Source organism: Chionomys nivalis, chromosome 4 (genome assembly GCF_950005125.1).
Source record: "Chionomys nivalis chromosome 4, mChiNiv1.1, whole genome shotgun sequence".
In the NCBI taxonomy this organism is placed as follows: domain Eukaryota; kingdom Metazoa; phylum Chordata; class Mammalia; order Rodentia; family Cricetidae; genus Chionomys; species Chionomys nivalis.
Window position 1 is genome coordinate 5,564,543 of NC_080089.1, and position 16,374 is coordinate 5,580,916.

At 38.1% G+C, this 16,374-nt stretch overlaps 1 protein-coding gene across 9 annotated transcripts in view; it reads right to left on the reverse strand.

Annotated features, from left to right (window-relative positions):
* Gria4 (glutamate ionotropic receptor AMPA type subunit 4) overlaps nucleotides 1–16,374 on the reverse strand; it is a 368,523-nt gene that overhangs the window by 64,984 nt on the left and 287,165 nt on the right. For all 9 annotated transcript variants that reach the window (XM_057767902.1, XM_057767904.1, XM_057767901.1 and 6 more), the window contains exons 8-9: nucleotides 15,315–15,482; nucleotides 14,077–14,181 (exon numbers count right to left, since the gene is read on the reverse strand). In XM_057767902.1, the coding sequence (XP_057623885.1) occupies nucleotides 14,077–14,181; nucleotides 15,315–15,482 (273 nt within the window). The remainder of the gene's footprint in view (nucleotides 1–14,076; nucleotides 14,182–15,314; nucleotides 15,483–16,374) is intronic.

The window sequence follows — 16,374 nt, forward strand, 5'->3', positions numbered from 1 at the left end:
ACATCTTGCCATCAATGGGTGGACTATGTGGACTTCCCCTGTCCATGTTGGCATGATAACTGGTGCTGTTATTATGTTGGTCTTGCAGCCATATTGCTGAGAGTTCATGGGAGCAGCGTGCCTGTCAAGTACAGAAGACACAATCTCACAGCAGGTGTCCTGGTCCTCTGTTTCTTAACAGTTTTTCTGCTTTCTGTTCTCTGATATTCCTAGAGCCTTAAGAATAATGGCTGCATTGTAGATGGTTAATTTACACCTATTGAGACAGTGTTAAAGATACTGCCTTAATATAAGTTTAGCAAATTCAGTGTTATGTAATAGTCAAGGGAAGAATTTTTTCTGAATGGAAGAAACACAGATAAAACCTTGGGCATATTGATCTTCTCATCTAGTGAGATAGGCCAGCACTGCCGAAAGCTAATTTCTACAACTTCATCAAGAAAACCACAGAATATACAGTAAACAGCCATAGTTTGTGTAAAGGAAACTTATTTGCAAACAGCAATATAGAAGTATGTTTTGACTTGATATCATGTAAGTGCTATATGAGAATTCATTTCCTGAAATGCAAATTGCATCACAGATGGATATTAATGTGCAATATTTTCATTTTTTAAAGCTTACATTTCAATTTGTGCTTCAACTTTAAACATCTTAGTATTTGGGGCTAGGGAAATGGCGTAGTTGGCAAGACTGCTGGATAAGCAAGTGGGAGTACCTAAATTCAGAGGCCTATCGGCCATGGAAAAAGCATTGCACGGCTATGCATGTGACTGCACCCCTATTTGTGGGAGATGGGTAGAGACAGGAGGATGACTGTGGCTTATTAGCTGTTAATGCAGCTCCAGGTTTATAGGAAGACCCCCGTCTCAAGGGAATAACATGTATCATGAAAGAATAGAATTCCTCATGTCTTCCTCTGGCTTTTGTACTCATGCACTGGTGCTCACACCTGCACTCATTAGTTTGCACACGTCACACACTTCATACACTAACAGTTTGTACTGGTGGTTTTGTGTTAACTTGACACAAACTAGAGTCATCGGAAAGAAAGGAGCCTCAGCTGAGGAAATGCTTCCTTGAGATCCAGGCATTTTCTCAATTAGTGATCAATGGGGGAGGGTCAAGCCTATGGTGGGTAGTACCATCCATAGTCTATTGTTCTTGTGTTCTATAAGAAGGCAGGCTAAGCAAGCCAGGAAAAACTAGTCTGTAAGAAGTATCCCTCCAAGGCCTCCACATTAACTCCTGCACTCCAGGATCTTGCCCTGCTTGAGTCCCTGTCCCGGTTCAGTGTTTAATGAAGTGGTCATGGTGTTTTGTCGCAGCAATAGAAACTCTAACTAAAACACAGTTCATATTATTTTCTCATTTATATATTTTAAATACTTCTATATAAAATAAACCAAGCAGTTAGTACCTGAAGATGAAGTATGACAGTGGGATATTACTGGAAATGGAGGATGCACTGATTGACTTCTATCATTGGAGGATAATGAAGGCTACTGCACAAAGAATGTTGCTCTTGGGCATATCTCTGTATGATGTGTATTATTATTATTATTTTTTTTTTGGTTTTTCGAGACAGGGTTTCTCTGTAGCTTTGGTGCCTGTCCTGGAACTAGCTCTTGTAGACCAGGCTGGCCTCCAACTCCCAGAGATCCGCCTGCCTCTGCCTCCCGAGTGCTGGGATTAAAGGAGTGCGCCACCCCCGCCTGGCTATGTGTATTATTCTATGCCTGCTAAAATTAGTATGCATAATGTTATTGAGTTTATTGCTATTATTGTCTATGCTTATGATATGAATATCCTTTGTGAAGACTAAACAAACTGTCTAAGATTATAATCCAGTAATGTGAGTACTCACAACTGAAACCTGTACAATACCGAATCCTTATATTTTTGCTTATATGCTGCATGACTTCCAAAAGTCAGTGCTCATGTAATTCTTTGGAAGGCTTAATTTCTTAATGATGTTCATAAAGCTCAGGCCCCCATAAAAATGTGTGTACTTGCTCATGGGTCTGCAGTCAGTGTCTGATCTACTCTGGTTTACAAAACTCTCTCGCTCTGTCAGCTGTCTTAACTGCTTACTAGTAGGCAAGAATATATTCAAACAAAGCATTAATATTGTTAAAGAGAGATAATTATTCACAAGTGGTGCTGACATAACTCAAAAAGAATTAGGTATAGCAAAAGGATTTTAATTAGAAATTATAGTACCTATAAATTCCACAGTTATGTTCAGTTGTCCATGTATATCCATTTCTAAAGAACATGTAGCAAATCTGTAAAAAAATTTTCACTTAAAAATGATTTTGAAACCACCCTTTTCCTCAATTCCCATATGTACTTTAGAAATCTCAATGGCTTCTTATAATTCTTTTTTCCATAGACAGGTTTGTATGTTCATAGAGGGTTTTACAACTGGGCATTCCATTAACATAAGTCATATCTGTAGATCGCTGCAGTCCATTTTCAAGCAAGATGAGTATAGTGGTATATTATTTGTGTTTTAATAAATAAACTTTGCCTGTAGGTCAGTGTAAGGCAGCCACATTAGTCAACCATATAGACCAAGCAGTTGCTGCACACACCCTTAATCCCAGCAGCCACACTAGTTAGACATTGAGGTCGGGCAGTGGTGGGACATACGTTTAATCCCAGCACTAGAGAGGAATATAAGGCTGGATGAAACAGGAATTCATTCTCTTTCAGTATGAAGATTTCAAAGAAATAAGAGCTGTCTAGTGGCTTGACTGATTTTGCTTTTCTGATCTTCAGGTTGAACCCTAATATCTGTCTCTTTGTTTTTTATTATTCGTGCTACAGAAGAGTTTTTTTTAAATTGATGAATCCCACTGGGAAAAGAACCATGGATCTAGGTAATTTTGGAATAGTCACAGTGACTGGTAAGTCTTTGAAATATTGCATGATGATCCCTTCCAAAAGAGTAAGTGAGGCAGACCTGCGGCGCAGACGCGGCAGGAGCCTGGTCCTGGCCCTGAAGTCCCTCCTGAGTGGTGGGAGTGATCTTGACCTGTGGTGGGACCCAGGAAACGGAGCGGGGGCATTCCCTGACCCCCTTGACTACCCGGTTAGCTTGCGGGTGCTGCTCCTCCTCTGCTGCGACCTCTCTCTCCCTGGCCCATCCCAGCTTTCCCCAGAGGCTTCCTTCCTTCTCCCTCCCTTCTGCAGGGTTGCGGGATCACCCAGTTCAGCCTGTTTGGGTGCTGGGTTGGGGTGCTCGGGGCAGAGGACAGCGGGAGTGTCTTTGTTTTGGTGGCTGGCCTACAGAGGGGTAGGCCTTTTGTTGGCGAGGTCCCTGCCGAACAGGGAGCCTGGTCTGGTTCCTGTAGACCCTCCTGATTCGTGAGAGGGATCTTGGCCCATGGCGGGAGCCTGGAAATGGGACGGGGGCATTTTGTAAGAGGGGCCCCTGGCCAGCAGGGAAATCTGATCCTGTTTTAAAAGCCCCAAGAGATAGCATCGATAGGAGGAGATGGGCAGGTGCCAAGGCAAGAATTCACCCAACAATCTGAAAAACAATATGAAAACACCAGAACCCAATGATCTTACAACAGAAGGACTTGAAGACCCTAACACAGAAGAAGTGGAAAAAATTGACTTTATGAAAGCAATAGAGTACCTCAAACAACATGTAAAAAATGCCCTTATAGAAATGGATGAGAAGTATTACAAAAAGTTTGAAGAAATGAGTAAATACGTAAATGACACCCTGGGAAACCAAGAAAAAATGATCAAAAAGGTAATGGAAACAGTTCAAGAATTGAAAACTGAAATAGAAGCAAGGAAGAAAACACAAACTGAGGACCGGCTGGATATGAAAAATTTAGGTGAACGAGCAGAGACTACAGAAACAAGCATAATCAATAGAATACAAGAGATAGAAGAAAGAATCTCAGATTCTGAGGACACAATAGAGAAAATAAATGCACTAATCAAAGAAAACAGCAAAGCCAACAAATTTTCATCATAAAACATTCAGGAAATATGAGACACAAGAAAAAGACCAAACCTAAGAATAATAGGGATAGAAGAAGGAGAAGCGTCACAGCTCAAAGGCCAAGAAAATATTTTTAACAAAATTATAGAAGAAAACTTTCCCAACATAAAGAAAGATATTCCTTTGAATATTCAAGAAGCATACAGAACACCAAATAGACTGGATCAAAAAAAAATCCCCTTGCCATATAATAATCAAAACACAAAACATACTTAAAGAAAGAATATTAAGAGCTGCAAAGGAAAAAGGGCAAGTAACTTATAAAGGTAAACCGACCAGACTTACACCTGACTTCTCTATGGAAACCATGAAAGCCAGAAGGTCCTGGATAGAGGTACTGCAGAAACTAAGAGACCATAGATGCAAGTCTAAACTACTATACAAAGCCAAGCTATTGTTCACTATCAATGGAGAAAACAAGACATTCCAGGATAAGAACAAATTTAAACAATATGTAGCCACAAATTTAGCCCTACAGAAAGTAATAGAAGAAAAATCACAACCCAAGGAATCCAACATTGCCAACACTGCCCACAATAACTCAGGCATCTAGTGACCCTTCACCAGCACAATTCAAAGAAGAGAGACACAGAAACTCTACTACCAAAAACAATAAGAATAACTGGAGTAAACAACCACTGGTCATTAATATCACTTAATATTAATGATCTCAATTCACCTATAAAAAGGCACAGGCTAAGAGATTGGATATGAAAACAGGATCTAACATTCTGCTGTTTACAGGAAACACATCTCAACCACAAAGACAGGCATCTACTCAGAGTAAAGGGTTGGGAAAAGGTTTTTCAAGCAAATGATCCTAAGAAAAAAAGCAGGCATGGCCATACTAATTTCTAACAAAACTGACTTCAAACTAAAATCAATCAGAAGAGATCGAGATGGACACTTTATACTCATAACAGGAACAATTCATCAGGATGAAGTCTCAATCATGAATATCTATGGCCCTAATATAAAAGCAACCACCTATGTAAAAGAAATATTACTAGAACTCAAGGCAGACATCAAACCACACACACACTAGTAGTAGGAGACTTCAACACACCTCTCTCACCAATGGACAGGTCAATCAGACAGAAATCTAATAGAGAACTAAAAGAATTATTGGAGGTAATGAACCAAATGGACTTAACAGACATCTATAGAACACTCCACCCAAATAGGAAAGAATATACCTTCTTCTCTGCAGCTCATGGTACATTCTCGAAAATTGACCACATACTCAGAAACAAAGGAAAACTCCACAGATACAAAAAAAAAAAATCAGTGTCCACCTGTGTCTTATAAGATCACCACGGATTAAACTTAGAAGGCAACAACAATGCTACCCCCAGAAAACCGACAAACTCATGGAAACTGAACAGTCAACTACTGAACCACACCTGGGTCAAGGAAGAAATTAAGAAATAAATTGAAGTCTTCCTTGAAATTAATGAAAATAAAGAGACAACATACTCAAACCTATGGGACACGATGAAAGCAGTGCTAAGAGGAAAGTTCATAGCACTAAGTGCCCACTTAAAGAAAATGGAGAAAGCATACATTGGGGACTTAACAGCACACTTGAAAGCTCTAGAAAAAAAAGAAGCAGACACGTCCAGGAGGAGTAGAAGACTGGAAATAATTAAACTGAGGGCTGAAATCAACAAAATGGAAACACAGAAAACAATCCAAAGAATCAATGAAACAAAAAGTTGGTTCTTGGAGAAAATCAACAAGATCGACAAACCCCTATCCAAACTAATTTAACAACAGAGAGAGAACACGCAAATAAATAAGATCAGAAATGAAAAGGGGGACATTACCACAGACACAGAGGAAATTCAGAGAATCATTAGATCTTACTACAAAAGCCTGTATGCCATAAAACTGAAAAATGCAAAAGAAATGGACATTTTTTTTAGATAAGTATCATATACCAAAGTTAAACCAAGACCAGGTGAACAATCTAAATAGACCTGTTAGTCACGAAGAATTAGAAGCTGTTATCAAAAACCTCCCTTCCAAAAAAAGCCCAGGACCAGATGTTTTCAATGCAGAATTCTACCAGAACTTCCAAGAAGAGCTAATACCTATACTCCTTAAGGTATTCCACAATATAGAAACAGAAGAGTCATTGTCAAATTCCTTTCATGAAGCTACAGTCACCCTGATACCAAAACCACACAAAGACTTAACCAAGAAAGAGAATTACAGGCCAATCTCACTCATGAACATCGACGCAAAAATTCTCAGTAAAATACTGGCAAACCGAATCCAAGAACACATTAGAAAAATTATCCATTATGATCAAGTAAGCTTCATCCCAGAGATGCAGGGCTGGTGCAACATATGCAAATCTATCAATGTAATTCATCATATAAATAAACTGAAAGAAAAAAAACCCATATGATCATTTCATTAGATGCTGAAAAAGCATTTGACAAAATTCAACACCCCTTTATGATAAAGGTCTTGGCAAGACTAGGGATACAAGGGTCATACCTAAATATAATAAAAGCTATTTACAACAAGCCGACAGCCAACATTAAATTAAACGGAGAAAAATTCAAAGCCATCCCACTAAAATAAGGAACACAACAAGACTGTCCACTCTCTCCATACCTCTTCAATATAGTGCTTGAAGTTCTAGCAATAGCAATAAGACAACATAAGGGGATCAAGGGGATTCGTATTGGAAAGGAAGAAGTTAAACTTTCGTTATTTGCAGATGATATGATAATATACATAAACGACCCCAAACACTCTACCAAAGAACTCCTACAGCTGATAAACACCTTTAGTAATGTAGCAGGATACAAGATCAACTCCAAAAAATCAGTTGCCTTCCTATACAAAAAGATAAGGAAGCAGAGAGGGAAATCAGAGAAGCATCACACTTCACGATAGCCACAAATAGCATAAAATATCTTGGGGTAACTCTGACCAAGGAAGTGAAAGATCTATTTGACAAGAACTTTAAGTCTTTGAAGAAAGAAATCGATGACGACACCAGAAAATGGAAGGATCTCCCTTGCTCTTGGATTGGGAGGATCAACATAGTAAAAATGGCAATTCTACCAAAAACAATTTATAGATTCAATGCAATCCCCATCAAAATCCCACCAAAATTCTTCACAGAACTTGAGAAGACAATAATCAACTTTATATGGAAAAATAAAAAACCCAGGATAGCCAAAACAATCTTATACAATAAAGGATCATCTGGAGGCATTACCATCCCTGACTTCAAACTCTATTACAGAGCTACAGTATTGTAAACAGCTTGGTATTGGCATAAAAACAGAGAAGTCGACCAATGGAATCAAATAGAAGACCCGGACTTTAACACACAAACCTATGAACACCTCATTTTTGATAAAGGAGCTAAAAGTATACAATGGAAGAAAGAGAGCATCTTCAACAAATTGTGCTGGCAAAACTGGATGTCAATCTGTAGACGAATGAAAATAGATCCATATCTATCGCCATGCACAAAACTCAAGTCCAAATGGATTAAAGACCTCAATATCAGTCTGATCACACTGAACCTGATAGAAGAGAAAGTAGGAAGTACTCTGCAACACATGGGCACAGGAGACCACTTCCTATGTATAACCCCAGCAGCACCGACATTAAGGGCATCATTGAATAAATGGGACCTCCTGAGACTGAGAAGCTTTTGTAAAGCAAAGGACACTGTCACTAAGACAAAAAGGCAACCCACTGACTGGGAGAAGATCTTCACCAACCCTGCAACTGACAAAGGTCTGATCTCCAAAATATATAAAGAACTCAAGAAACTAGACTGTAAAACGCTAATCAACCCAATTATAAATTGAACACTGAGCTGAACAGAGAATTCTCAACAGAAGAAGTTCAAATGGCCAAAAGATACTTAAGGTCATGCTCAACTTTCTTAGCAATCAGGGAAATGCAAATCAAGACACCTTTAAGATACCATCTTACACCTGTCAGACTGCCTAAAATCAAAAACACCAATGATGGCCTTTGCTGGAGAGGTTGTGGGTTAAGGGGTACACTCATCCATTGCTGGTGGGAATGCAAACTTGTGCAACCACTTTAGAAAGCAGTATGGCGGTTTCTCAGGAAATTCGGGATCAACCTACCCCTGGACCCAGCAATACCACTCTTGGGAATATACCCAAGAAATGCCCTATCATACAACAAAAGTATATGCTCAACTATGTTCATAGCAGCATTGTTTGTAATAGCCAGAACCTGGAAACAACCTAGATGCCCTTCAATGGAAGAATGGATGAAGAAAGTATGGAGTATATACATATTAGAGTACTACTCACCAGTAAAACACAATGACTTCTTAAATTTTGCATGCAAATGGACAGAAATAGAAAACACTATCCTGAGTGAGGTATCCCAGACCCAAAAAGAGGAACATGGGATGTACTCACTCATAATTGGTTTCTAGCCATAAATAAAGGACATTGAGCCTATAATTCGTGATCCTAGAGAAGCTAAATAAGAAGGTGAACCCAAAGAAAAACACATAGTCGTCCTCCTGGATATTAACCTTCATCAGGTGATGAAAGGAGACAGAGACAGAGTCCAACATTGGAGCACCGGACTGAAACTCCAAGGTCCAAACCAGGAGCAAAAGGAGAGAGAGCACGAACAAGGAACTCAGGACCGCGAGGGGTGCACCCACACATTAAGACAGTGGGGCTGATCTATCGGGAACTCACCAAGGCCAGCTGGACTGGGTCTGAAAAAGCATGGGACAAAACCAGACTCGCTGAACATAGCGGACAATGAGGACTGCTGAGAAGTCAAGAATAATCTCACTGGGTTTTGATCCTACTGCAGGTACTGGCTTTGTGGGAGCCTAGGCTGTTTGGATGTTCATTTTACTAGACCTGGAAGGAAGTCGGAGGTCCTTGGACTTCCCACAGGATAGGGAACCCTGACTCCTCTTAGGGTTGAGGAGAGAAGGGGAGTTGATTGGGGGAGAGGGACGGAAATGGGAGGTGGTGGCGGGGAGGAGACAGAAATCTTTAATAAATAAATAAATAAATAATAATAATAATAAAGAAAAGAAAAGAGTAAATGATTCAGAAGTGTTTGAAATTAAGATAACAAATTAAAGGTCAATTTTTTGCTTTATATATACATATAATTCCAACAAAAACAGAAAGCAGTACAGCCAGTCTATGGTAGATTTCACAAGAAATTTATTTAAATTAGTAAATAAGTAGCTTTTATTTACTTCTGAAACATTGGAGACTTATTGGAATATTATATATTATACAGATCATTTCAGAAAAGTTTGCTGAGATTTGAGCTAGAGTTGTTTCTCTTCCCATTGTATTCCAACATGCTTAAAAAAAAAAACAAGCTAACATTTGTCTTACCTGATCTCATCTGTTAAACTACTAATTAGTAATGCTCTCCGAGGGATTGAAAATGATTTTATATTATCAGACAAACAAATCTGGAAACATTTAAATCACTAAACTTTTAATATATGTCAGAAAAAAATTTATCTTTAGAATATGGGAGGTTAAATTTCCTCAAATGTAACCACTTTACCTAGATACAACACTAGATATAGTATAGTGTATAAGTAAAGCCCCTGTGTGTTTAGTAGACTTGGCTAGCAGAATAAGGCTGGGGTGGGTGTTTTGGCACAGAGAAGTCTATTCTACTAATGTTGGTGCCTTGGAGAACTGCTACAGGCATCCCTGTCCTGAAAGGACACCAGATCCGAATGGACATCTTACAGTTTTGGGACTGTTGCTACAAAGTAGCCAGGAGGAGCTGCTCTGGAGCCACCAGAGTTTTCTTTTCTTTCCCAAACCACCTCTTTCAGTTGACTCTCCCTGGACAGGCTGCTTAGTCTCTTGGTCCTAGTTATCTGTAAGTTGAGAAGCATGCACATTATTTTCAAGCTGTCATGAAAATTAAATGTGGAAATGAATATTAGCTTTTCATGACAGTACTCAGCACACAACCTAATCTCAGCAAATGAAATTTTACCATTATTATTTCTTGAACTCCTGTAATAATAGCCTTGGAACATATTCTCTGAAGCCCTGGGGTGGTAAATCACACCCTCTGGAGTTCTTGGGGGAAGTGGTGTAACCAAGGAGATCCCATTTATCTATGAATCTGGTTCAGAAAATCTTGAGCTTTGGCTTAATAAGATGCAATTAGGTTTCCTGCCAGAGCAGCCAGACAAGTTGATGGGTTGCCTGTCTGACCTATGTTCAAAGCTTGCTCCCTCACTGGCAAGTGTTCAATTAACAGGAATGATTGCTCACTTCTCAGACACACGACATAGTCTCACTAGCATAGTTTTTCTCATGTTGGCTAGCTAGCTCAATTTTAAATTTAATATTCCTGTCACATCTCCTTGCTGATCATTGCCACTGGGAAAACAAAGACAGAAAAGCCTGCATCATTTCATACTTCATTTTTCTTTTAAGAGTCTTGGCTGGATTTCAGTTGGGTGGGAAGCCATCTGTGCATCATTCATTTAACTCTCTACTTAAGTTCCTTTTTGAGAAAACTTAATTTTTGTTACCACTGTGGTTAATAGGCCACAAAGGACTCAGCAGTATAAACAACCCAGAAGGTATTACTGTGGACTCACATCTATTTTCTCTTCATAGTCTTTCAATTTTATTGAGCTAGTTGACTAGCCATAGTTACTGTTTTGTAAAATAAAATATCATCTTTTGCATTTTAAAGGTTTCTGCTTAGTCGACCAGCTCTGCAATGTTTGATGCATGAAAGGAAGGTGGCTTCTCTTTCCTCTGCCTACCAAGGAGTTAACAATTTTAGTTGTCAATGGAATACTGTCAACTCCATAGCTAGTAGACAGACTAGCAATATGCCAAGAAAATGGAGGCCCAGAACTTCTTTTTGGGATGTGTGTCTCCTTCCTTTACTCAAGGAGCCTGCTAATTTGGCTCATGATATGTTACTTAACTCCTTTACTCCCTGACTTGAATCCGTTGGCCTGAAGTTTCCTATGTATCAGCAGACAGACTGTAGGCAGGGAAGGCGATGTCATCATGAGGCCAACAACCTATATCTGCATTGTGCAATAGCACCCATCATTCCCCCCGACCCCACTCCACAGTTCCAGATGCACGCCTATGTGATAGACTGGAGCAAAGCATTGGGTAAGTCGTTGCTATTTCTATACATGCCTTTGACTGTCTTGCTGTCAAGCCTTTTCTGCCATTGTTGGCTCTGCTATCTAACGTCTATCTCTAAAACTAACTTTAAACCTCACATCCTCCCTGCAGCCTGCCTTGGTGATAATTTCCTCCAGCTGTGAGTGGTCTTTTCCTTTTACAATGTCACATGCCTTCTCTTTAATCACCAAATGGACTGCATATCCTTTTTCCATCAGGATTTTTTTCAGGCAAAACATGATATTGAAAGGTTCAAGAATCACACATATTTAAATACATTTTTTCCTATAGGATACATATCTTATTAGGGCATATTTTTTTTTATTTAAGAGGAAGAAATATAGTAAAATCCAAGTTATAGGCTGACTATGAAATTGCATATATATAGAACATCATGTTTGGATTCTTGGAACATAGCAGGGCTTCCATAAATTGTAGCTATTATATTAGATAAAATATTTCTCAAACAGTCAAATGTTGAAAAAGAGTTTTTATAAGCTAACTTTAACATCTCTTTTCCTGACTTCATAGACAATGCTGCAGAAAAGAGAAAGTTAAGAATCCTAGGTATCACTCATTACACAATGGTTATAACCCACTACTGTGAGATTATATGGCTCCATCACATCAAGTCCAGACCAGAGGTTATCGTTTTGTTCTTCTCCTCCTCTTTTTTTTTTTCAATGTAGGTACTAATCATGTAGTCCTGGCTCTCTTGGACCTCACTCTGTAAACCAGGCTGGCCTCTCACTCACAGAGATCCATCTGACTCTGCTTCCAGTGCTGAGATCAAATGCATGCGTCATGACTGGATAAACTCAGCTTCTTAAGCAGTGATGTACTAGTGTAAGTGACCATGGGAGATGTACAAGAAGAAAAGAGAAGGCACCAATAATAAGTTTCTGATCCTTCAGTGACCACATCTTAATTCAAAATCAAATATGTAGTGAATCAAGGTTTTGATGGAAGCATTTGCTTATGATGCATCATGTGACCTCACTGGAGCCTTGATTTCTAAATACCCAATACAAGCACTTTGTAGTATAATCCTTAATGCCACATGACACCAATACATTCTGCCTGTAAAATCTTTACTCAGATTTAAGATTTGTACAAGTTATTTGTTGAAGAGTTTTTACTGTACATATAAATATTTTTTTATTTTATTAAAAATACAATGGCGTATTTATAGAAAACAAATACCTGAAATTTTTCTCCTGTCATTCCATAACTTGTAGATATCAATATGTTACAGTGATTTATTTATTTCTTTAAGTTTTGAGATAGGGTTTCATGCAGCTTAGATTGTCCTGCAGCAGGTTATATGGTTGAGGATGACCTGTAACTCCAGATAGGGTTTTTATTGCCTCCCAGTACTAGGGTTACAGTCATGTTTTACTACTCCTAACTCATATATGGTTTGGTTTTCAAAGTTCTGCTTGATCTGCTAACTTGATTTTCACAAAAGTTGTTGGACTAGCCTTTTAGCCTGAGATTAGGACAGGATTTCCAGCAATTTCCAAAATGTCTTAAAGCAGAAATGTCTTGAAACATGCTGTTGACATTTTGTACTGTTTATTTATGTGATCGACTGTTCTCAGTACTGATGTGTATAAAGTCAGAAACATTGATCAGTATGAGGAAAAAGACACTATATTTTTCAGAATAGATTTATTTTTTTCATGTAAAAATAGTCAGGCACATCAATCTCATTAGTATTCATAAATGGTGAAATTAAAGGTATCCTAAGGAATTTTTAAATATAAAGTTCTTTCTGAGTTATAATTGATAAATGTTCAATTTGTTTTCCTACCTTATATACCTGACTTCACATAGAAATATTTCAGGTAGAAAGTGGTCTTGAGAGGAATTTCAGGCGACTCTGAAGTAAACTACTTTGGGTATGCTGGAAAGACATGATGACTCTTCACATCTGGAGCTATATGGATGCTTTTCTGTGATAGATAGTTTTATTTGTCAACTTGACACAACCAGAACCACCAGAGAACAGACTCTCTATGAAGGACCATCTAGATGAGGATTGTCTTATTGATATGAGAAGACTCAGCTCACTGAAGTCAGCACTAGTTCATAGTGAGGGCTTCTGAACTGTGTACGAGTGAGATGGTTGAGCTGAGCACAAACAGGCAAAGAAACAACATGCATGCAGATGTCTCTCTCTTGACTGTGAATATCAAGTGACCTACTTCACAAGTTTCTGCCTCTACTTGTGGTCAAAGATGAACTGTAACCTGCAATTGTAAGCATAATAAACACTTTCTCTTTTAAGCTTTCTTTTTCAGGGTAATGTTTTCACAGTAGCAAAAATGATGCTAAGATGTTTTCTAAGTGTAAGACCATGATGCCAGCACGTTCCTGGACTCAGGTACTTCTCTCCTTCCTTTTCCCAGTAACGATCTTCCATTTGCCTTCCTTTGTTCATATATGTTGGCCTGACCACTTCCAGAACCAGCAATATGTTTGGAGTACACCTACTCCCACTCCTTCACAGGGCCTGTCTTTGCACTCTAATGAATCACAGACCATACATGGGTATTCTTACTATGTTGTGTTCTTTGCTGTGGAGTCAATTTTGTTTCCAAAATTTGTTTTCCAAGTTCCCATTGCCACTTTGCTCTTCTTGTGAGTTACGATGCACAGTGAGAAATTGTTTCATTTTGTCACATCATTAATAATGTATGACACAAGTATTAACCTCAGCATAGACCATCAAGAAAGTGTCAGTCGAGAGCATCATTTAAAAATAGAAATTTAGAACATCAAGCTTTCTTTCTCCTATAATCTTTTAAGAGTCTCACATGTAAAATAAGAAAACAAATTTTATTTTTCAGTTAAATTGTAGCTCACCTTTCGAGGTCCTGTGCTTTTTAGTTCAAATACATCCATTGTGTAATTAACTCTACGTCCATAGTGGTCAAATTGAACATTCCCAGTCAGCCCTTGAATTCGAACCTGTGAAGGAAAAAGAAAACATACATGTACTCATTTGCAGCTTCACTTAAGGAAATCTCCCACTACTAGGTTAAAGACCATAGATGACTGTGGGATTAAAAGATACAATAAACTCTGTGGAGTGTTATTTAATGACTGAGTTGCTGAGATGGAACCTGGAGGAGGAATATCGAAGGATATTAAAAGTTATTTTTCTCTGCACCTAGAAAATGAATTCTTTGCATTATAAAGCTCTCATTTTAACTAACATAATTCTTTCCTAATATTGAAATATCCCTTATAGAACAGAACTGTATTTGCTTAGAGTCAATCTTTAGTTTCTTTTGTATATGTATCCTCACAGTAGATTATGTGTCTACAATTCTCATGAGGGACAATTTACTTCTGACTAAAACTGAATTAAGACACATTATTTGAAAAAATACATTATTTGAAAATATCCAAGCACATTGAATTCCAAATTGTCTTTTGATTCCCATTCATTTAACTTATACTTTGAACTTATCACATTTCAGAGGAGTTAAATAATTCTTACAAATAATATCTTCAACACTTATTATTTGAAAAGTATTATTTTGTGGGTATAAAAGAATAAAACTAATATTTTTTTCTAAAGTTAAAGATGTCTTGAAGCAGTCCTTAGCTCCTACAAACATTTCTTCTTCTTTTATAGAACAGGTTTATATTTCCTGGACTCCTCATGGCTAATGAAGCTAATGATGCTTCCTGTTGTATAAATTGTAAGCAGATGTGAGTGTCATTGTTGAAATGAAACATTCAATTGTCATTTCAACACTTCCCTACAACAATCACCTGTTCATTCAGAATGGTAGTAGCTCTGTCAGGCTGGGACCTTGAACCACTTTATGGAGCCCAGAATCCTTGCCAACCAAATGCGTCTGCACTAGCTCCTTCATGGTTCTAGACCATTTTTGAATTGCAGTGTTATCTTGACCACATATCCACATAAAAAATAAACATTGAGGTTCTATTTAAAAATGTTTTGACATTGTAGAAATCTTGATATATTAACATGGAAATTGTAATAGACATTAATGGTCAGATAAATTAGCCTTTTAAAAAACATACCATACTTTTAAAAGATCATATGATAAAGCCAAAGTATGAGTTACCTGTTTTAGTGTTCTCTCCATATCAATTCCCTGGCCCCAAGGAGCAGCAGGGTTTGCCAGACAATCCCCAGCATTTCCTCTCCTTGAAATATCAATTTTCTGTCTTCTGAGACTTCGGAAAGTTTCAGCCATCACCAGAACTCCATCGTAAGTCAGAGCAGAGGTGTACTGAGCATGTTAAAGTGCATAAAAAGGCAGATGTTAAAGTCTAGTGCATTGAAAAGTCTGGGTCTCTGTGGATTTATGAGAAAAACTCCATCTTTTCCCAAAAGCAAGAATGGTACTGATAATTCATTGGTGATGGTTTTGGAATTATCTCCTCTTATTTGAGCACAAAGATTGTATGCCACATCTTATTGTTCTTAATTTTAAAGGAGAGAACTCACCCTGAAATAGACACCCCAAAGCACAAATTTCCACCACCTGGAAGAAGAAAGACCTCACGGTGGGACTTTCTATTACATTTTAGTATGTAAAGTTAAGGACACAGAAGATCATCAAATACTAGGCATGACAATAACTTCATTATCTCTTTCAGGAATTCCATATAATTAACACTTTCTACACCTGCATAGGGAGAGTTTTATGCCATTTTAAGCAGGGGATAATTTTTTTTTTTTTTTTTTGCCTGCAAATGAAGAAAAACCATTTGGAATTCTGAATGTAGCAACTAAACTGAAACAATATGATCTTTACACAGAAGAGTTAGCATCTGAAGCAAGAAAAAATTAAAACTACATGAATTCTAACGAAGCAGCTTAAGTAATAGCGGAAGGTATGAAGCTTGAATTAACAGGATATATGAGGATCATGTCATGAGAGAGATCAGCAAAGTGAGTAACCAGGACACTAATGGGCTTACACAAACTGTGCCCTCTCAGTTAGGATGGAGCAGCTGAAGGAAAAGAAGCAAATGCTACCAAAATGAATGTGTCTTCTCTTTTGCTCCACCCAACATGTCTCTGAATAGAAAAAACTTCTGAGTCATCTTTCTCTAAGGCAAGAAAACAAAAAGGAGAAATAAGGACCTTTTCTCAAAGACAAACTTGATAAAGACATA